Source organism: Salmo salar, chromosome 11, assembly GCF_965601325.2.
Source record: "Salmo salar chromosome 11, fSalSal1, whole genome shotgun sequence".
NCBI classification, from domain to species: domain Eukaryota; kingdom Metazoa; phylum Chordata; class Actinopteri; order Salmoniformes; family Salmonidae; genus Salmo; species Salmo salar.
In genome coordinates this window covers 17,440,170-17,462,804 of record NC_138301.1, presented here as the reverse complement: position 1 = coordinate 17,462,804, position 22,635 = coordinate 17,440,170, and the positions used below count along the sequence as shown (strand labels likewise).

At 41.5% G+C, this 22,635-nt stretch overlaps 2 protein-coding genes across 2 annotated transcripts in view; both read left to right on the top strand.

The window, feature by feature from the left end:
- LOC106562145 (immunoglobulin superfamily DCC subclass member 4) overlaps window positions 1-10,075 on the top strand; it is a 64,429-nt gene extending 54,354 nt beyond the window's left edge. Inside the window, exons 18-20 of the mRNA XM_045689093.2 lie at window positions 1,120-1,351; window positions 1,453-1,581; window positions 2,958-10,075. Of these exons, the coding sequence (XP_045545049.2) occupies window positions 1,120-1,351; window positions 1,453-1,581; window positions 2,958-3,686 (1,090 nt within the window). The 3' untranslated portion in view covers window positions 3,687-10,075. The remainder of the gene's footprint in view (window positions 1-1,119; window positions 1,352-1,452; window positions 1,582-2,957) is intronic.
- A 3,459-nt stretch (window positions 10,076-13,534) lies between these two features.
- LOC106562146 (immunoglobulin superfamily DCC subclass member 3) overlaps window positions 13,535-22,635 on the top strand; it is a 126,281-nt gene continuing 117,180 nt past the window's right edge. The window contains exon 1 of the mRNA XM_014126798.3: window positions 13,535-13,906. Coding sequence (XP_013982273.3) covers window positions 13,777-13,906 — 130 coding nt within the window. The 5' untranslated portion in view covers window positions 13,535-13,776. The remainder of the gene's footprint in view (window positions 13,907-22,635) is intronic.

The following is a 22,635-nucleotide window of genomic DNA, read 5'->3' as shown; positions in this document are numbered from 1 at the left end:
ATTGTAAGATTTAAGGGAAGGTGTGTGTGTGTGTGTGTGTGTGTGTGTGTGTGTGTGTGTGTGTGGTGTGTGTGTGTGTGTGTGTGTGTGTGTGTGTGTGTGTGTGTGTGTGTGTGTGTGTGTGTGTGTGTGTGTGCGTGTGCGCGTGAGTGAGAGAAGCTGCAGCAGCAGAGAGACAGACAGGCAGATGTTGGGGAGTGTGTCCTGAAAGACAGAGCACCACAGATGGCTGCTGTTGGTCTATTATGAAGCTGTGCGGTTAATGAGTAGGAAAGAATATGAAACAAAAGTCATGTTTCCCTGCATTGGGTTTGGCAGGGAGAGCAGTAAACTGATTGAAATAGAAGTGGAGGATTTGGAGATGTTTTATATAGCTACAGAATTAGGGTGACTTTTGTGTGAGACCCGGGGGGGGGTCCGTGTCTTCATGCTGCACATTTGACATTTCAGATGTGAATAATTTTGAATAATTTTGCATTAATACGGAACAACTATTATTACTGTCTGTTTTGGTATTTAGCTCGTTTGAATTCCAGTGTGTACTATAGGGAATCCAGCTAGCCATCACAATTTGAGATGGAGTGACAATATGTTGTTCATCCTACTGTTATAGTTGTAATGACTGTCTATGACAATGCATTCCTCATATTTGTTTTTAGAAGGATACTTTGGGATTTTGGCAATGAGGCCTTCCTTTATCTACTTCCCCAGGAGCAGATGAACTCATGGATACCATTTCCATGTCTCTTTGTCCAGTATGAAGGAAGTTAGAGGTCGTTTCGCGTTAGCGCAATGACTGGAAGTCTATGGTATCTGCTAGCATGTTAGTACAATGCCTGGAAGTCTATAGGTATATACTAACGCTAGTTAGCATTGGCTTGTGAAACAACCTCTAACTTCCTTCATACTGGACGCAGAGACATACAAATGGTATCTAGGAGTTCATCTGACTCTGGGGAAGTAGATTAATGGCTTCATTGGCAAAATCCAGAAGTTTTCTTATAAAAAACACAATTGTTCATGATCATCCTTGTTTTTAATACTGTGCTCTGAGGTTAAACCATGTGCAGTGACATAACTCTAATCCTTAACCCGTGTCCCTCTGTGCTGTGTAACCAGAGAGGTGTCTGGAGGGCTGGACTCCACTGCTCTGCCCCCACAGTACCATCATGGGGGTAGGTCTGTGCCCACCATGGTGCCAGAATGCAGTGATTGCCATGAGCTAGAGACCCTGATGCCCCTGGGCAGCCTGGACCATGACCGTGCCCAACCCCTCACAGAGCCCACTGAGGAGCACAGCCTCATGGGTAATGTAGGAGTAGGGGACGATGCCCTAGGAACTGAGCTCAAGGTGAGTAGTCAGGACACTGGATACCACACTAGACACAAATATAGTACTTTTCAAGGTTACTTGTTGTGTCGTGTTTTTCTTCTGACTTTGTCATTCTCCAGGCTGCTTGGAATGGGTCAGTTAGTCGTAACTGGGCCAACCGGATCACCAAATACAGGGACACCATCACAGAGGACTCTCCAAATCTCAACAATGGAACTTTGGACATGACCAACACAGAGAATGGCAAGGTATGTGAGCAGAGTTTGTGTGTGTCAGTGCGCGTGCGTGCGTGCGTGTGTGTATGTACAAGAATAAGAGGTAGATGGGGTAGAAAGTGGTTTGTGTGCGAGCATGGTTTGTGTGCGAGCGTGGTTTGTGTGCGAGTGTGGTTTGTGTGCGACCGTGGTTTGTGTGTGTGCGACCGTGGTTTGTGTGTGTGCGAGCGTGGTTTGTGTGCGGGCGTGGTTTGTGTGCGAGCGTGGTTTGTGTGCGAGCGTGGTTTGTGTGTGTGTGTGCGAGCGTGGTTTGTGTGTGTGTGTGCGAGCAAGCGTAGTTTGTGTGTGTGTGTGCGAGCGTGGTTTGTGTGTGTGCGAGCGTGGTTTGTGTGTGTGCGAACGTGGTTTGTGTGTGTGTGTGCGAGCGTGGTGTGTGTGTGCGAGCGTGGTGTGTGTGTGCGAGCGTGGTGTGTGTGTGCGAGCGTGGTGTGTGTGTGTGCGAGCGTGGTGTGTGTGTGTGCGAGCGTGGTGTGTGTGTGTGCGAGCGTGGTGTGTGTGTGTGTGCGCGCGAGCGTGGTGTGTGTGTGCGCGCGAGCGTGGTGTGTGCGCGCGCGCGAGCGTGGTGTGTGTGTGTGCGCGCGAGCGAGCGTGGTGTGTGCGCGCGAGCGAGCGTGGTGTGTGCGCGCGAGCGAGCGTGGTGTGTGCGCGCGAGCGAGCGTGGTGTGTGTGTGCGCGCGAGCGTGGTGTGTGCGCGAGCGTGGCGTGTGTGTGCGCGTGGCGTGTGTGTGCGCGTGGGCGTGGTGTGTGTGTGTGTGTGTGTGTGTGCGAGCGTGCGTGCATGTAGAAGAGCAGTAAGAGATGGTGTAGAGGTAGAGTGGTTTGTGTGAGAGCTGAACAGGAAGTAATGAAACAGTGAACGAGGTGTCAGGATGACGTATAGCTAATTAGAATGTGACACTGGCTGAAAGCTGAATGAGCCGCTTGATCATGCATCTGATAAATTAATTACTCTGCCACTGTTAAGGTACTCTCATACCCTTCAAAAGTGTAGGAGGGGAAAGCTATAATTAATCTATAATGAATCCCTCATTTATTTTGCAGTCACACCTCATACCACCACTGCTCTATTTTACTGGTGACATTTCAGTCGTATTCTCAGTGATTTAATTTAGAGAATGGTATGCAGTTCAGAAAGCTGGATACCATAGCAAGAAATACTCACTGTGTTATAATTGTATTATGGCTGCCTTTCAGTTATGATTGACACCACTGGTGTAAGGTCATTTACAGCTGTATGTTAATACAGAACAACAGGAGTACAAACTAGACAGGACTCCACTCTAACATGGGCTGACTGTATGAAATTAAATAATTCAATGTCTGCTAACTGTGTGTGGTGTGTGTTTCAGGGCAACCCTGAGGACCAACTGGACTCCTCCCTGTGCAGTTGTAACCAGGTGGAGGCAGAGGTCATAGTTCATTCTGAGCTGAACGACCTGGAGAAGGAGCAGCAGGAGGCGCAGAGTGACAGGGAAGAGGACTCTCAGGCCACCAGGGGGCCTTCACTGTCCGAGGCAGCTTACTCCTCAGTCAGACAGCCTGCCCAGGCCCCTTTACACCCAAATGGGACACAACATCCAGGGGAGCCAGTGAGACAGGCTGCCCAGGCACCACAACATCCAGGGGAGCCAGTGAGACAGGCTGCCCAGGCACCACAACATCCAGGGGAGCCAGTGAGACAGGCTGCCCAGGCACCACAACATCCAGGGGAGCCAGTCAGACAGGCTGCCCAGGCACCACAACGTCCATCACCAGGGGAGGAGTCCCTACAGACACAACCCCTGCCCAAGGTCCCATCCGGCCCTGTCCTGGAGCCAGTGTCCAATCACAATGGGCAGCCAGAGGGCATGGTTGGGGGCATGGTGGGCGTGGCAGCCCAGCTGACTGTAGATGTGGGGCGGCACCCGGAAATGGGGCTTACCAACGGCTTCCACTCCACCAAGCCCCTGCGGCCAGGGCAGGAGACCCAGGGGAACGGAGACTCCAGACACTGCCCCCCTCCCCCGTCCCCCTCTCCTTTCGTCAGCGCCGGCCTTGTCCACTCTAACTCAGCAGCGCACAGCTACCTGTGCCCTTAGCAAGAGGAGAACCAAACCCCCACACCAAGAACAGCTGGATGTCTTTCTTTTTCTCATCATGAATCAAATGTTTTTTTTAAAGCACCTCAGTATCTGATTTTCTTCTTCCTGGCTCAGTTTTATAGATACTTTGAATCCATTGTTTTATATGTGTATATATATATACAGTATATATTTTTTAGTGCTAGTATGTATGGGTATTCATTTTGTTGCATAGCAGCAGTATGTTAGTCTGGCCTTACTCTGTACTTTGCTACAGGCTCCTATTACAGACGTACGATGACGGAATCATAGTGTAGAAAGCAGGATATTCCTTTTTTCATAAGCCTTGACCTGTTGGACTCTTAGAATGAGCGTGGGCGTGTGGTACTTCAAGACCTACCTTTGGTCAGCTGATGATGGTGGAGAGGCTCTTGATTCAGCACCATGGATGAAGATAGAGCAGAACCGGGACCATATATATGGCCCTTTCACTCTCACTCTGGCTCCTTTCAAATGACTGAGCTGTTCCTATTGGCTGTTCCACTGTATGGATGCTGCCTGCCCCAGCACCAGGAAAGAAGCCTTATATTTAGACACTGAGAGTGCAGACCTCCTGTCTCTCTCTCTCTCTCTCTCTCTCTCCAACCTCCTGCTGTCTCAGGATCCACACACACATTCCCTGAATGGAGCTTGGGGGTCTCAGGTGCCTAATATTTTAGGAGCATTTTTAACCTCTGTATATTTATATAGATGATTATATTCAATAAAAATAGGACAAATACATTGAAAAAGGAAAATAAATGAGGCAATTGAAGAAAATTTGAAGGAACCGCATACAGTACATGTTGTTGATATAGGTTGCATTATTTTGGGGGGAGGACTAGATGAGACGTGTAGGTGTATGACAAAATAACACATCTTATAGCAGTGGTCTCCTGGTTTTGCTCCCAGTCAACAGCACTACCTCATTTCTTTACAGGATGGTTTGTTGGTGATTTTAATAGTGTCATGCAGATAGGTGCATCTTTTAGAATCTGTTTTTTAACTGTTTAATTCATAGCCTTCAATACTTTCAGGAATAACTTCCTGTCCCCTTCTTTCTGTATACATCGATGTGTATTACCTACAGGAAATGACACGTATGGTACATAACGGTCTTTCTCAGAACTCTGTTTATTGCCCTTTTCCCCTTTATCAGTTGTTCCATTAGATCTGGGTTTCCAACTGTCGTCACCCCCCTCAATCTACTTTGGACCGGAAAAGAAAAACATTTTTAATTGACCAATTACCGCAAATCACTTTTCACCTTAGGTAAATAATGCAGCAGTTTAGTTACCAGGCCTAATATATGGTAGCTTGTTACTAGACCTACTACAGATGAACAAGGCTCCGTCAGGAGGCCTCACCCTTTGTGATGCCATCTCACTCATCCTTTCTCAGCTGTGTCTGAGCTCCTCCCTCTGCAGGTGAGAGGGGGTTGGAGATATCATAGAGAAATAGACCTAGACACCACTTCTATTTTCAGCCATATTTCCAGTCTTTCTTTGTACTTTTGACTCTCGCCAGCCTGAGGTCTTTCACAAGACCACATGTAAAGTCTTTACACCTTTTGAACTTTTTTCAAATTTTTGTTGCGTTACAAAGTGGAATTAAAATGGATTTAATTGACATTTTTATATACTCTGTAATTTTTTAAGTCGAAGAAAAATTCTATATTTTTTAAAGATTGATGAAAAATAGAACACTTTAATATAACTTCATTAGGTAAGTCTCATAAGAGCTTTGCACATCTGGATTGCACAATATTTTCCCATTATTCTTTTCAAAATTCTTCAAGCTTTGTCAAGGGTTTGGGGATAATGGCTAGACAGCAATTTTCAAGTTTTGCCCAAAAAATTCATGCAGATTTAAGTCAAAACTGTAACTTGGTTCTCAGGAACATTCACTGTCTTCTTGGTAAGCAACTCCAGTGTAGATTTAGATTTGTGTTATAGGTTATTGTCCTGCTGAAAGGTGAATTCCTATCCAGGTGTCTGGTGTAAAGCAGAGTGAAGCAGGGTTTCCCCTAGGATTTTTCCAGTGCTTAGCTCTGTCTGTTTTCTTTTCATCCTGAAAAGTCCCCCGTCTTTGCCGATGTCAAGCATGCCCATACCATGATGCAGCCACCACCATGCTGGAAAATAAGAAGGCAGTAACTCAGTGATGTGTTGTGTTGGATTTGCCCCAAACATAATGCTTTGCATTTAGGCCAAAAGGTGTATTCATTTGCTGTGTTTTTTTGCAATATTACTTTAGTGCCTTGTTGCATACATATGCATGTTTTGGAATATTTGTAATCTGTATATTTGTATTCTCTTTTAACTCTGTCATTATTGTCGAGTCACTACAATCTTGTTGATCTATCCTCTATTTTCTCCCATTACAGCCATTGAACTCTGTAACTGTTTTAAAATCACCAATGGCCTCATGGTGACATCCCTAAGCAGTTTCCTTCCTGTCCTGCAGCTCAGTTCAGAAGGACGACTGCATCTTTGATGTCTCTGGGTGATTTAATACACCATCCACAGCATAATTATTGTCCATGCTTAAAGATATATTCAATGTCTGATGTGTTGTGGTTACCCATCTACCAATCACTGCCCTTCTTTATGAGGCTTTCCAAAAGCATACCTGGTCTTGTAGTTGAATCTGTGCTTGAAATTCAATACTTGACTGAGGGACCTTACAGTTGTTGTATGTATGGTGGACAGAGGAAAGGTTAGTCATTCAAAAATCAGTTCAACCGCTATTATTTCACACCGAGTCCATGTAACTTATGTGATTTGTTAAGCCAAATGTTACTTCTGAACTACTTTAGGCTTGCCTAAACAAAGAGGTGAATACTTGTGCAAGAACTATATTTCAGTTAAGGTTTATTAATTTGTAAACATGTGTAGAATTTTCTTTAAACTTTCACATTATGGAGTATTTTGTGTAGATCAATGACAAAAATATACAATTAAATCTACTTCAATCCCACTTTGTAACACAACAAAATGTGAAGAAAAAAAAGGTTCAAGGCGGTGTAGACTTTACATTGGCACTGTAAATAATCCTTCTTACAAACACAGATCCTCTATTTTGTATTACCCTCATGTTTTCATTTCTTCCTTTATAGCATTTTTAAACAAGCGTCTTTATTATTTTATTTAGCATAATGCATGCTTACATTTCTTATACTTACCTTTGTGTACCCTAACAAAATATCTATTCAAAATAGTCTCTCCACACAAGGACAAGAATATCTCATCATACTTTGTGTGAGGCTTTTTGTCTAAATTAGAGTATGCCTATATCAAAGACTATACAGGTATAATGGGCCTGTTGTAAACGTGGCCCAAGACATTGAGTCTTATGGTCTGTCAGATGAATGAGGACTCAGCTAGTCCAGATAGGTGCTAGAACTCAGAGGCATATAGAAGAGTCTCATAACTAAAGCATTCCAGTTTTATACTTTGAACAGACCTCACTCAGGATCAGGCATGCTCAAACTGTATCTAAGCAAAATAATGTCCATTTTGTGTTGTCATCTTACAACCCATACATTCTCAGTCTCGTTCGCTCCATGCTCCTGTTCTGGCTTTTTTTTTCTCAAGACAAATCCTTCTGCTCTAATAGATCAGCACTTTGTTCCTCTGCAGCATGATCATCAGGAAAACTTTCTCAGTCCATCTATAATCTATACAATCAGTCCAGTCATTGTGGATACAAAACTCCCTTTAGAAATGAGTCATTGTGCTCTGATTAACTCATCCAGGTTTATTTAGTCAGTTAGATTTGAATGAAAGGTGTCCACCCAATACATTATTATTTAATAGGACCGTATACAGTATAACTACCAATATCTATTTTAGACTGAGTGAAGCTGTGAGAAGGTGACTGTTTACAGTTCATTTGAATCTCACAGGCGTACAGTATGTATTGTATCTTTGCAACATTACAGAAGGTGTTACATGTTCTCTACTCACATTTCTACTGAAGCGTCTGTTTTTAACATACACATCTTGTAGTGTCAATCTCAGCTCTGTTTCAAACGCTTACTCAAGGGGCACCTATTGCAGCGACATTGTGTGGTCTGTTGAAAACAGAGCCAACGTTGAAGACTTAAAACCGCCTCCAGCATAAAGAATGTGTGCTCTCACTGAAGAGGTTGAGTTAGTTCTCTTCACTATTTCCTTCGAACCACATATCTTACAGTACATAGTGTTCCTTACTGTAAGCATCTTTGCCCAGAGTAAGCCGATATGATGCTCAGTGTAGTAATATCTTGCTCTAATCTGATCAAATATGCACATTAGTTCAATAACGGGATCCTCTCTTTTTTTATAGAGCTTTTATCACAAGAATACCTCATTTTGTTGGTTACTTGTTAATTTAATGAAGATCATTATGAATAATGGAAATGATGTTTATAAGAATCCTTTTGAGGGAGCCAAGCTGGCAGAAGATGACGTAATACTGCTTGTCTTATCTCAGCTGGAAATATCTCTTGTTGCAGTGGATTTATTTTCGACTCTAAGCATAAACCCTTGAGTGGTGAGTGGATGCAGGTGCAGGGTGGGTGGGGGGGGTGAGGAGAGGCATGGAGGTAAAGGGAGGAGGGTGAAGGAAAGTAGGGGTGAAATTAGGGAAAGTAGTGCAGGGAAACCCCTGTGATATCAGTGCCAAGAAGAGTGGAGTTGTGGAGCGGTGATTGATTGTTGAAGAGGAATGTCTACCTGCAGGTCTTACCTCTCAGTGCAGACATTTCTGTAGAATACTGGTCTTTACTGTTCTCTACTCAGGATACCGTGTCTTTCCATAAAACTGTAGAGGACTTGCCAGCATGTACAGTATACCCGACTCTGAAGCATGTCATTAGTTGTCAAACAAAACCTCACCACTTGTAATCCTGAAAAACACGAAACAAACGCTGATACACAGATTCGGATAGAGGTTTCTGCTAAATGGCATATATTATTTAGCTTTTAGTTTTGTAAAAGAAAAAATGTATCAATGTATTCTGGCTCTGTGTCCTCTGGTGCTTTGTGGTGAGCTACCTTGTCCAGTGATGTCACATTTGTGCATTCTTCTACTTCTTAACCAGCTGAACTGTGCTTTATCCAGAATGTCCAATCATAGAGACCTTAGTCTTGTACCACCACCCGAATTCTGATGTCTTTTTTACAGTACATTATTTTCATTGTGTCGTACGTATGCAACCTCTTTCACTTCAAACTCACTCGCGATATCAACTCTTGTTGTTGGAGCACTTCTTGTGAATTAGCACTTCTATTATCTTCGTATGTGTGCAGTGTCTTGAAAAAGCGTTTGCATTGTGAAAGTAGGAATAACATGTTGGCGGTGGTATCGCTGCGTGAGAGAGGCGGTAGAGGGTGTCTGAGTGAGTCGGTGCTACATTACGTACATCCGGGCAGTGCTCTGATGCTCTTCTCTCCCTCTTACACAGTGTGTCATCACAGCCATCCTCACTGATTAACACACCTGTCCACTGCTGAACACCTGTCCATCACTACACATGACCCCTTCCCTGTGGCATCAGCTTTGCACAGTAATATGTCTTCCCCTTTTTATGCATTCCAGCATTGTTTTTTTTAAAGTCTTATGGAAGTTGGGGCCATGGCAACTTCAGAGAGTCAGTGTCAAAAATGTCAAGAAGTGCAATTTAACTTGGTCTTTAAAAAATTGGTTGACTCAAGTGTTAGCGATAAATCCCTGATGAAACCTTTCGTTTAGGAGATGGCTGTAACATATACTCTGAGTGTACAAAACATTAGGATCACCTTCGTAATATTGAATTGCACCCCTTTCGGCTGGATGTCCTTTGGCTGGTGGACCATTCTTGATACACACAGGAAACTGTTGAGCGTGGAAAAACCCAGCAGCGTTGTAGTTTTTGACACACTCAAACCAGTGCACCTCACACCTACTACCATAGCCCTTTCAAAGGCACTTAAGTCTTTTTTGTCTTGCCCATTCACCCTCTGAATGGCACACATACACCATCCATGTCTCAATTGTCTCAAGGCTTAAAATTAATTATTTAACCTGTCTCCTCCCCTTCAGCAACACTGATTGAAGTGGATTTAACAAGTGACATCAATAAGGGATCATAGCTTTCACCTGGATTCACCTGGTCAGTCTATGTCATGGAAAGAGCAGGTGTTCCTTATGTTTTGTATACTCAGTGTACATATGGCTGGCCAAAGTTGTGGACATGGATGAGAAGAAATCTTGTTTTTTTTAGAAGTTTATCCCACACTGTGTTACCATCAGTGAACTTGTCAAACTCACAGCAACTCAAGATGTCTGAGCAAACTACTGTTGTGTAAATAAAGCATCTTAATAAAGAGATGAGGATAACTGAGCACAGATTTGTCTGACTGTTTGTAACCCTTCTTTGACCACCTGATAATAATCTTTAGTCTTGATGTTTCACTAATATTACAGTCACCCATGAACAACCATGCATGGATACTTATGGACATGGAGAGCAGTGCCTTGACTGTTCTTGGTTCTCTGTTCTCTGTATAACCGGTGTCAGTGCCCAGCTAGCACATAAGATCAGGTGTGGCGCGGCCAAAACACCTGAACACACTTAACAAGATGGAGGATAGAGAGAGTTTTGTTGACGTGAGAACGGAATGTATACGTCTTTAAAAAAACATTAAGAAACTTTCAACTTCACTGTTTTCTTTTGGTTTTTATGGAAAGTTTTCTCAATGTTCTGAGAACATGACTTTAAATAGAGCCATGAGGAAACCTGCAGAAAACGTTGTACTGAAATTCCCACAGAAGAACGTTGTTTCTTAAGGTTCTCTGAACATTCTGAGAACATTACTTTATTTAGAACCATGAGGAAACCTGTAGGAAATGTTATGTTGATGTACTGAAATTCCCTATTTGAGAACATTCACAATGTCAAACCAGTTGGAAAACGTTCATAGAACATCATCAAACATTAAATGCAACCACGTTTGAACTTTTAGGGAAACGTTATGTTAAAGTAATGAAATACCAAGAAAATACATTTTTTGTCAAGTTCCTCAAATGTGCTGAGAATGTTCCAAAACCAATCAACTGTCCTGCACCTTTCACAAAATGTTGTGGGAAGGTTGTATGCAAAATAACCATAGGACAACCACGCTCTCACCAAGTTCTAAGAAACATATGTTTCTCAGAACGTTAAGGAGTGCATGTTTCCTTTGAAATGGGGCCTGTTTGAATAGACTAAATTCAACCGCTATGTATGAGTTTAAAAAAACATGGCATGCTAGTTCCATCCTGCTGGTGCAGTGGATTAATTCCATGGATAAAAAACAGAAGATCATGGGTTAGAATCTCACTGATGCTGTGCCACAGTAAAGAAGACGTGTTTGCATGATTAATGCCTAAACAAATTCATTTCCATGTGTCCTTTCTGTGCTTGGAGTTGAAAACAGTTAACCTAAGCTAGTAGTGATATTAAAAGTCTTACTGAAACAGGAAGTTATTCATAAACCTCCAAATAACCTTAAAATGCCCTTCAAAATATTCACATTTAGAGAACATTCTCAGAACATTATTTAATTACCTTCAAATAACCTTTCATTTATGTTCTCAGAACATTAATAAAACATGTGGTTTTACTGGTCAGGAAACTTATGGCTTCATTCCCAGAACCAATGGGAAACCAAAAATGAACATTCCCACAACTCTCAATTCGTTACACCTAGGTGGAACACAGGCCATACACTAAAATAGCTGAGACATTATGCACACACTGTAATTATATATCAATTAAAGAATAAAAAGTAGCCCAACTTATCATCTTTGAAGCACTTACTAGGAGGTATGTGTGGTTTTGTGATTACAATAGTTCACCTTGGAGAAAAACAGAGGCTTTATCTTTTCTCACATGTATCCTCTCCTCCAGATGACAGTCAGTTAGTGTTGCAGACTTACAGCAGGTGTATTACTTGGTTCCATTAGGCTACCTTAAGCTGAGGGACCAGGCGCCTAGAACAAGAGAGGGGGGATAATAAGATGTAAATTAGAACCTCCAAGATTGCAATCACACCATAAGAGGTGGGCCTATTAAGAAAATCAAACCTGTCCATTACTAAGGATAACTAATGACAATTTAGTTTGCATAGTAGGATTGCCTTATGCATAGTGACATAATGGAGTAGAATAACAACTTTGGTAGGCCTACATAAAAGCCTTTTGTTGTGTTTTGGGTATATGGAGATACAATATTATCATGAAATTAATGAAAGTGGACAGAGCTACCCTAAAGCGTAAACAGTCCATGAATAGGCAGATTTATATTTTTAATGCCAAATTGTGATTGAGCCTTCCTGGACCATAGGCTAGGCCTACCGTATGCTATAAAGGTGTTCATGCAATATAGCAGTACACCACAGTTACTTTACAAGCTACTTTACCTATAGGCATATAATCTAGGCCTACTTGCAACATATTCTGAAATGTCACCTTCTAAGATTGCCTACAATTACAGTAATTGTAGTCTGGATATCAGTATTTTTAGCTAACGTTCCACTCCTGTCATTTGCCAAAGAGACTGGCCTTTCGGGAAACTCATCGTTCAATATGCAGCCAGATTTACGGTGCAGTTGCTGATTGGTAGTTGGAAACATAGAGATCCTATTCAATTCTTCTAATTCTTAATTATATGGTTGGAAACAACATTGATATATTCCATGACAATGTTATGGAACATGGGGTGCGCGCAAACTTGGCGCAATATAGAATTTGAAGAACAACAACAATGTGTGGAGGCAGTGTTAATGCAAGATCATGTTGTTTTAAATTGCCAAGGGGGGCCTCAGTAGTGAGAAAGAAGTAATGATATATGGAAAAATATTAGCCTACAAGATTTATTCGAGCTACAGCACGTTTGCTTCAGTTGCATCCCGTTAATGAGAGGAAAGAAACACAACTTGCCAGTCTTCATACCTCGCACATGCAGATCATCATGACTTCCTTACATTTTTACAATTTTGTTATGCTCATTTTAGTTACCTATTATTTGTCCCTCTCTTAAAGAAACTTTCTGAATGGATTTAGAATTAGCCAACATACACACACTGTACTTTGGCAAATGACAGGAGTAGCAAGGAGGGGAATATGTAGCCTATAATAGCTGAACAGACGCGGCAACCACGCTATAACAGCGCTTCTATTGGGGAATTCCACGTCATGATGCTGTGCTGATAAATTGCAACACTGTTCCTCACCGTTAGATGTCACTCCTCTCCTCTTGGTCGACCGTGTAACTTCGTTTTTTCCCACAATGTTGTACAAAAGTGTTCCACAATAATTGATGCACAATAAATCACTGGAAATGTCGAGCAGCATAAGCGGTGATTTGTGAGCGCACTTTAACATTGTTGTTTTCATTTCACATTTGAACACCTTTTATATTTCAGTTATTTGTCCTTGACAAACATGATGTATTATTATATTTCATAATACTAGTAATACTACTAAACAGATAACAGCATTATTCGAATATTATTCATTACATTAAGTATTATTATTTGTATTATAGTAGTATTATATGCCTAAACAACACATTAGAAAACATGAAATTAATGTTAGGCTACAACTCGCAAACGTTTATACATTTGGCTTAGCCTATGACGATGGGAATCAATTACTTGGATACAGTAGTGAGTAGTGAGTAATTTTTAATGGTAAAAATGATGGCATCTTTTTTTTCAATATAAATCCACTTGCTAACTGAACATAGCTTAATAGTGGCTTCACTATATGCCTTGTGAGTGCAGCGGTCTGGTCGCTTTTGTTCCCAGAGTAGACTCCTAAAAAAAATGATTTAGCGAATGCAGTAGAGGGAGGAGGGGAGACAGATGGAAGAGAAGTGTAGTTCGTGGTAAAAGCTACAACGTGGATATGAGTGTGAGGCAGCGGCTCTGGGATACAGAGGAATAGAGGAGAGAGCACGAGATGCTGACAGATTCCTGATAGATGTGCAAAATGGCGCAAGCAAGTTCTACCCCCGCGAGCCACCAATTGTTGTAGTTTATGAACATGAAGAGCTAGTTCTATGTCTGTTTTCTTTAGGATCGCCTCACGTTGTTTTTTGTATCGTAATATATTTCAAAGTGATTCAATGGCTACCAGAAGGCTCTGCCTTGTTCCATGCATTTTTGGATTACTCCTCAACGCTTTAGTCGGTAAGTGTTTATTGATATCCTTTCTAGGCTACTACTACCTCTGCAGGATAACACATTTTTGGAACGGAACCGCCTTTTACCCCCTATCAGAAGCTGGTGCTGCAGACCAAAGACAGTGCATAATATCTAGCCCTATATTTCTATACCGTCTCCGCTGCAGACATGGTTGAACGAAACTATAGGAGCATCTCGGCTGGTCGTGAACTTGACCATATTCTTCTCTTGCGTTTATTCCTTGAACGTTCATCTTCATTTGGGGAATTCATTTCCATGCAGCATGTGTATTATATTAGTGTGTTTGTGAATGTGTGCCAATGGAATTTAGAAACCGATATTTCTGTATCAATGATCTCACACTTGAGCCGGTGGTGATGTGTAGCTGGCACGAATTTGTTTGACACTCTGAAAATATTCTCATAGTAGCCTATATAACAACATGGTTGTTGCTTAAAAAAATTAATCTTGAATCCATGCGCCCTATGGTTTTATTGTACTGTAGCCACGTGCAGCAGCCTACGTCCTAGAAAACACATAGGTTAACCCACAGGGTGTTGCATAATTGTATAATAACCTCACACCCGGAAAATTATATAGGCAGATTAAGATAATGATGATACGCTCTTACCATTGTAGTCTACGACTTGAACCAAGAAAAAGTGGTAGGCTAATTATTATCATAATTATGATGATGTTGATAATAATAATAATAGCCTAATAATAGGCCTAACAATGATAATAATAATAACAACAACAATAGGTTATTATATGATTGGGATTGTATGATGTTTAAGTAGGCTATCCTATTAATTGAATGTGTTAAAAATAAGAAGGATAATTGTTTATACTCATTATGGTCCATGTGGTTCTTAGGTGTGTGTGTGTGTGTGTGTGTGTGCGTGTGTGTGTGCGCGTGCGTGTGTGTCCTGTTGTGTTGGTCTGTGCCAAAGAGTGCTTGAAAAACTAGTATCTCCTTCCTTTCTTTCTTGGCTGTGGTCACTATGAATCCTTACCATTGATACACACAAACCAGCCTTTTATGCATTGATGGAATGTTATAACTTTTTGAATTCCATTTTATTGCCATTCCCAATATGTTCTGCCATCCCTCTGCCGCCCTTTCCCCGCCGCTTATGAAAAGTACATTTAAATATTGTGTAGGTAGGTATTTGTGTTATTCATCTAAAATGTAATTAATCTAAAACCAAATATGAAACATTTGACATAATAACAGTGATGTTTGGACAGTTCATACTGCATAGAGCATATTAGCCTTTTTTTTTATCAGAGCACTGAACACTGCTGCGCTTATCATCTGTCATAGGGGGAGATAATTGAGTGAGTCTTTGTGTAGTCAATTTATTGCTGTGAGAATGAATAAAAAAGACAGCAGTTATTGCCAGCTGAGGAGAATATTTGTACAGATGAACTTCTTTTTAAAATGTTCTTGGCTCCTTTGTTCAGTATGATTGACAGTTTTTAGTCCCTCAATGCGAGGCCCCATTTCCCAGCATGTAACCCGGATAGAGGGATGCTTTTATGATGAGCATCATGCCATAGACACCCACAGGAGCACACCACCCATGTAATCACATTTCCAGTAAAGACTGGAGCAGTAGCATGGAGAGTAACAAAGGAGGAGTGAAGGAGTAAAGAGGGGAGGAAAGGAGTAAGGAAGGAAGAGAGAAGGAGTAAGGAAGGAGGAATGAGGAAGTAAGGAAGGAGGAGTGCAGGAGTGCAGGAGTAAGGAAGGAGGAGTGAAGGAGTAAGGAAGGAAGAGAGAAGGAGGAGTGAAGGAGTAAGGAAGGAGGAATGAGGAAGTAAGGAAGGAGGAGTGAAGGACTAAGGAAGGAAGAGAGAAGGAGTAAGGAAGGAGGAGTGAAGGAGTAAGGAAGGAGGAATGAAGGAGTAAGGAATGAGGAAGTAAGGAAGGAGGAGTGAAGGAGTAAGGAAGGAGGAGTGAAGGAGTAAGGAAGGAAGAGAGAAGGAGTAAGGAAGGAGGAGTGAAGGAGTAAGGAAGGAGGAATGAGGAAGTAAGGAAGGAGGAGTGAAGGAGTAAGGAAGGAAGAGTGAAGGAGTAAGGAAGGAAGAGAGAAGGAGTAAGGAAGGAGGAGTGAAGGAGTTAGGAAGGAGGAGTGAAGGAGTAAGGAAGGAAGAGAGAAGGAGTAAGGAAGGAGGAGTAAAGGAGTAAGGAAGGAGGAATGAGGAAGTAAGGAAGGAGGAGTGAAGGAGTAAGGAAGGAAGAGAGAAGGAGTAAGGAAGGAGGAGTGAAGGAGTAAGGAAGGAGAAGTGAAGGAGTAAGGAACGAGGAATGAGGAAGTAAGGAAGGAGGAGTGAAGGAGTAAGGAAGGAGGAGTGAAGTAGTAAGGAAGGAGGAGTGAAGGAGTAAGGAAGGAGGAGTGAAGTAGTAAGGAAGGAGGAGTGAAGTAGTAAGGAAGGAGGAGTGAAGTAGTAAGGAAGGAGGAGTGAAGGAGTAAGGAAAGAGGAATGAGGAAGTAAGGAAGGAGGAGTGAAGGAGTAAGGAAGGAAGAGAGAAGGAGTAAGGAAGGAGGAGTGAAGGAGTAAGGAAGGAAGAGAGAAGGAGTAAGGAAGGAGGAGTGAAAGAGGCGGGGAAGGAGGAATGAGGAAGTAAGGAAAGAGAAGTGAAGGAGTAAGGAAGGAAGAGAGAAGGAGTAAGGAAGGAGGAGTGAAGGAGTAAAGAAGGAAGAGAGAAGGAGTAAGGAAGGGGGAGTGAAGGAGTAAGGAAGGAGGAATGAGGAAGTAAGGAAGGAGGAGTGAAGGAGTAAGGAAGGAAGAGAGAAGGAGTAAGGAAGGAGCAGTGAGGAAGTTAGGAAGGAGGAGTGAAGGGGTAAAGAAGGATGAATGAAGGAATAAAGAAGGAGGAGTGAAGGAGTAAAGAAGGAGGAGTGAAGGAGTAAAGGAGGAGTGAAGGAGTAAAGAAGGAGGAGTGAAGGAGTAAAGAAGGAGGAGTGAAGGAGTAAGGAAGGAGTAAAGAAGGAGGAGTGAAGGAGTAAAGGAGGAGTGAAGGAGTAAGGAAGGAAGAGTGAAAGAGAAAAGAAAGAGTGAAGGAGTAAAGAAGGAGGAGTAAGGAAGGAGGAGTGAAGGAGTAAAGAAGGAGGAGTGAAGGAGTAAAGGAGGAGTGAAGGAGCAAAGAAGGAGGAGTGAAGGAGTAAAAAAGGAGGAGTGAAGGAGTAAGGAAGGAGGAGTGAAGGAGTAAAGAAGGAAGAGAGAAGGAGTAAGGAAGGGGGAGTGAAGGAGTAAGGAACGAGGAATGAGGAAGTAAGGAAGGAGGAGTGAAGGAGTAAGGAAGGAAGAGAGAAGGAGTAAGGAAGGAGGAGTGAAGGAGTAAGGAAGGAAGATAGAAGGAGTAAGGAAGGAGGAGTAAAGGAGTAAGGAATGAGGAAGTAAGGAAGGATGAGTGAAGGAGTAAGGAAGGAAGAGAGAAGGAGTAAGGAAGGAGAAGTGAAGGAGTAAGGAAGGAAGAGAGAAGGAGTAAGGAAGGAGGAGTGAAAGAGGCGGGGAAGGAGGAATGAGGAAGTAAGGAAAGAGAAGTGAAGGAGTAAGGAAGGAAGAGAGAAGGAGTAAGGAAGGAGGAATGAGGAAGTAAGGAAGGAGGAGTGAAGGAGTAAGGAAGGAGGAGTGAAGGAGTAAGGAAGGACCAGTGAGGAAGTTAGGAAGGAGGAGTGAAGGAGTAAAGAAGGATGAATGAAGGAATAAAGAAGGAGGAGTGAAGGAGTAAAGAAGGAGAAGTGAAGGAGTAAAGAAGGAGGAGTGAAGGAGTGAATGAGTAAGGAAGGAGGAGTGAAGGAGTAAAGAAGGAGGAGTGAAGGAGTAAAGGAGGAGTGAAGGAGTAAAGAAGGAGAAGTGAAGGAGTAAAGAAGGAGGAGTGAAGGAGTAAGGAAGGAGGAGTGAAGGAGTAAAGAAGGAGGAGTGAAGGAGTAAAGAAGGAGAGGTGAAGGAGTAAAGAAGGAGTGAAGGAGTAAAGAAGGAGGAGTGAATGAGTAAAGAAGGAGGAGTGAAGGAGTAAGGAAGGAGGAGTGAAGGAGTAAAGAAGGAGGAGTGAAGGAGTAAAGAAGGAGGAGTGAAGGAGTAAGGAAGGAGTAAGGAAGGATGAGTGAAGGAGTAAAGAAGGAGGAGTGAAGGAGTAAAGAAGGAGGAGTGAAGGAGTAAGGAAGGAAGAGTGAAGAAGTAAGGAAGGAGGAGTGAGAAAGTAAGGAAGGAGGAGTGAAGGAGTAAGGAAGGACGAGTGAAGGAGTGGTGGAGAAAGGAAGGAGGAGTAAAGAAGGAGGAGTGAAGGAGTAAGGAAGGAGGAGTGAAGGAGTAAAGAAGGAGGAGTGAAGGAGTAAACATGATGCATACATTTGTAATTTGGGGCCTTTGAGTTCTTTGTGTGTGGCTAGTGAGTGTTATAGGGGAGTTGTTGTGACGTATTCTAGCCGACACATCTGAGAGAAATCAAATAGCTTCAATTGATTAGTTTCACTAATCCTGCAAAGATTGAATCACTTTTTGTGCCGTTTAAAGTTTCAGTCAATATGAGGAAGACCACATTAAACCACTTAAGTAAGAAGGTGTATGGTTAGAAGCTCTAGTGAAGCTTCAATAGAACAGTCCGTTTTTTGTTTTCATTCTGAAAGGTATGACCAGAGAGGTGTGCACTGTTGGATGTTTGTTCAAAATAAAGACAAAGAGCAACAACAGCAACAAAATAATCGTATTGGCTGAGCAACAGCAACAAAATAATCGTATTGGCTGAGCAACAGCAACATCTCCCAATTAGCATAAATCATTCTTATTTTTTTTGGGTGGATTTGCATCGTGAAACAAATGATTTTGTTAGTCACATTCACTATAAGGATGCTATTGTTGTTTACTTGTGTTATTCTTGTGAGACACTGTAATATAATTATAGCCTGCAAACACAACTGTTATTCTTCTATGTTGGTGTGGTGAAAGATACTGATGAGCAGTCTACACAGAGACCTCAGGTGCACATATCCCAGAGGGAATGACCATGTGTTGACAATGTTATGGACACATGTCACACCGCCGGACTAGAGGGAACTAGACATAGGAATATTGTTGATTGAAGCAGGTGGGAGTTACTGCATTGGCCAGGATGAGTCATCATCACAATGCAAACACAGGTGTAATTTATGTAACATGTACATTTTGTAGGAGCTTATAGTGGGATTATTGTTAGTAGATATTTCTTGTCAATATCATCCTGGTGTTGTGATTTAGTCTGTGGGTCACCTTATTTCCTTGATCATTGAAAGGTGAAGGGTGCCCTGTTGCAGCTGTGTTTGTGTTTATAGTATGAGGAGCAAAAGGAAGGTCGTTGATTCATAATTGACATGGGTAAATGCCTGTGGATAGGTCTACAAACATATAGTCTTTACTTACAGGGTCTACCCAAGAATTAAAGATAATGTTTTGATCTCCCACGGCAAAGTGCTGTAAAAATAGCAGAGGTGTGGAGGTGTGTGACGTTTACCTCCACGATTGGCTGCTGTCAGCGATAGTTTTTTTAAACTTTAGACCGGAAAATGACCGTTATGGAATGTTACAGAGTCTGATTGGCTGCTGTCAGAGATAGCCATTTCGAAGGAAAGACTTGGCTGAACACAAAAACTATAATTTCATTGTAATTTCCGTTATTACTTTAGAGAGGAAAAAACACCATTATGGATGTTACAGAGAAGGAAACAGAGTCTCATTTCTTGATCGAAATCTAGCATGACACATTTTTTTGTCAACAGAAGCCATTCTACCTCAGAACTACATAATTACAGGTAGCCTTGATAGTATACTCCATAGACTAATGCCAGGCACTACACCGAATACAATATTTTTTAAATCTATATATATATATATCAAAATGTCCATTACGAGTTGAATATAGACACAAATATGAGATTATTTTTATTACACATTTTCTGAAATATTGTATTAAAATATGTAAATTAAGCAGTATACAGGTAACTGCCAAAATAAAGGAAACACCAACATAAAGTGTCTTAATAGGCTGTTTGGCCACCACGGGCCAGAACAGATTCAATTCACCTTGGCATAGATTTTACTAGTGTTTGGACCTCTATTGGAGGGATGTGACACCATTCTTCATTTACATTTACATTTTAGTCATTTAGCAGACGCTCTTATCCAGAGCGACTTACAGTAGTGAATGCATACATTTCATTTCATGCATTAATTTTTTTGTTTTTTGTTTTTTGTACTGGCCCCCCGTGGGAATCGAACCCACAACCCTGGCGTTGCACACACCATGCTCTACCAACTGAGCCACAGGGAAGGCCCTAAGCATGGTGGGATGTTAATAGCTTAATTCATTAACTCAGGAACCACACCTGTGTGGATACACCTGCTTTCTTTCTTCTCATATACTTTGTATCCCTCATTTACCCAAGTGTTTCCATTATTTTGGCAGTTACCTGTACATGTGCCTATTCTGCCAACCGGTGGTGTAAAATACTTAAGTAAAAATACTTTAAAATACTACTAAAGTATTTTTGGGGGGTATCTGTACTTTACTTTACTATTTAGATTTTTGACAACTTATACTTTTATTTCACAACATTCCTAAAGAAAATCATGTACTTTTTACTCCCTACATTTTCCCTGAAACCCAAAAGTACTTGTTACACTTTGAAAGCTTAGCAGGTCCAATTTACACTTCTCAAGAGAGTGTGTCGCTGGCTAAAAACTAAACCCAAAAGTACTTGTTACACTTTGAAAGCTTAGCAGGTCCAATTTACACTTCTCAAGAGAGTGTGTCGCTGGCTAAAAACTTAATTGGGAGGAAGGATGTTTGACATGTTTCTTACATTTGTATCACAAACCACTTTTGAGAAAATCATGATGAAAGTGACCATTTTAGACCTTTTTAGTAGAGGTCGACCGATTATGATTTTTCAACGCCGATACCAATTATTGGAGGGCCAAAAAAGCCGATGCCGATTAATCAGCCGATTATAAAAAATATATATATATATATATATATATAATGACAATTACAACAATACTGAATGAACACTTATTTTAACGTAATATAATACATCAATAAAATCAATTTAGCCTTAAATAAATAATGAAACATGTTCAATTTGGTTAAAATAATGCAAAACAAAGTGTTGGAGAAGAAAGTAACAGTGCAATATGTGCCATGTAAGAAAGCTAATGTTTAAGTGCCTTGCTCAGAACATGGGAACATATGAAAGCTAGTGGTTCCTTTTAACATGAGTCTTCAATATTCCCAGGTAAGAAGTTTTAGGTTGTAGTTATTATAGGAATTATAGGACTACTTCTCTCTATACGATTTCTATTTCATATACCTTTGACTATTGGATGTTCTTATAAGCACTTTAGTATTGCCAGTGTAACAGTATAGATTCCGTCCCTCTCCTCGCTCCTACCTGGGCTCAAACCAGGAACACATCGACAACAGCCACCCTCGAAGCAGCGTTACCCATGCAGAGGAAGGGAAACAACTACTCCAAGTCTCAGAGCGAGTGACGTTTGAAACGCTATTAGCGTGCACCCGGCTAACTAGCTAGCCATTTCACATCGGTTACACCAGCCTAATCTTGGGAGTTGATAGGCTTGAAGGGGTGGGTATAATTTTTGGAACGTTCCAACAGGAATCTGTTCCAAAAAACATAAAGTAAAAGGTTGCCAACCAACAATGCATACAAAGTAGCAACGCATACAAACCTAGCTAACTAGCTGCCGAATAGGCATCAACTCACCACGTAGCTTATTCTTAATGTTTGTCCATAGGCAAACAGACATGTGAGGACAGACATTTTTCGGAATAAACGTGATGAGTGAAAAACGCAATGAAATAGACCACTCCCTACCCGGTATCTTATTCTGCCGCTATACAACTTTGTATGCATTGTTTTTTGGAAACCTTGTTATTTACGAAGTTTTTGGAATAGATTCCTGTTGGAACGTTCCACAAATTATACCCACCCAGGTTGAAGTCATAAACAGCGCAATGCTTGAAGCACAGCGAAGGGCTGTTTGAATGAATGCTTACGAGCCTGCTGCTGCCTACCACCGCTCAGTCAGACTGCTCTATCAAATCATAGACTTAATTATAAAATAATAAACACACAGAATACGAGCCTTAGGTCATTAATATGGTCGAATCCGGACACTATCATCTCGAAAACAAACGTTTTTTTCTTTCAGTGACATACGGAACCGTTCCGTATTTTATCTAACGGGTGGCTAAGTTTAAATATTCCTGTTAGGCATTGATGTTTATGGTTAGGTACATTGGTGCAATGACAGTACTTTTTTCACAAATGCGCTTGTTAAATCAACACCGTTTGTCGAAGTAGGCTGTGATTCAATGAAAATTAACAGGCACCGCATCGATCATATGCAACGCAGGACACGTTAGATAAACTAGTAATATCATCAACCATGTGTAGTTAACTAGTGATTATGTTAAGATTTATAGTTTTTTATAAGTCTAATGCTAGCTATCAACTTACCTTTGCTTCTTGCTGCCCTCGCGTAACAGGTAGTCAGCCTGTTAATCCTTGTGGAGTGTAATGTAAGGCAGGTGGTTAGAGCGTTGGATTGGTAACTGAAGGTTGCAAAAACAAATCCCCCCTGAACAAGGCAGTTAACCCCCGTTTCTAGGCTGTCATTGTAAATAAGAATGTGTTCTTAATCTGACTTGCCTAGTTAAATAAAGGTGT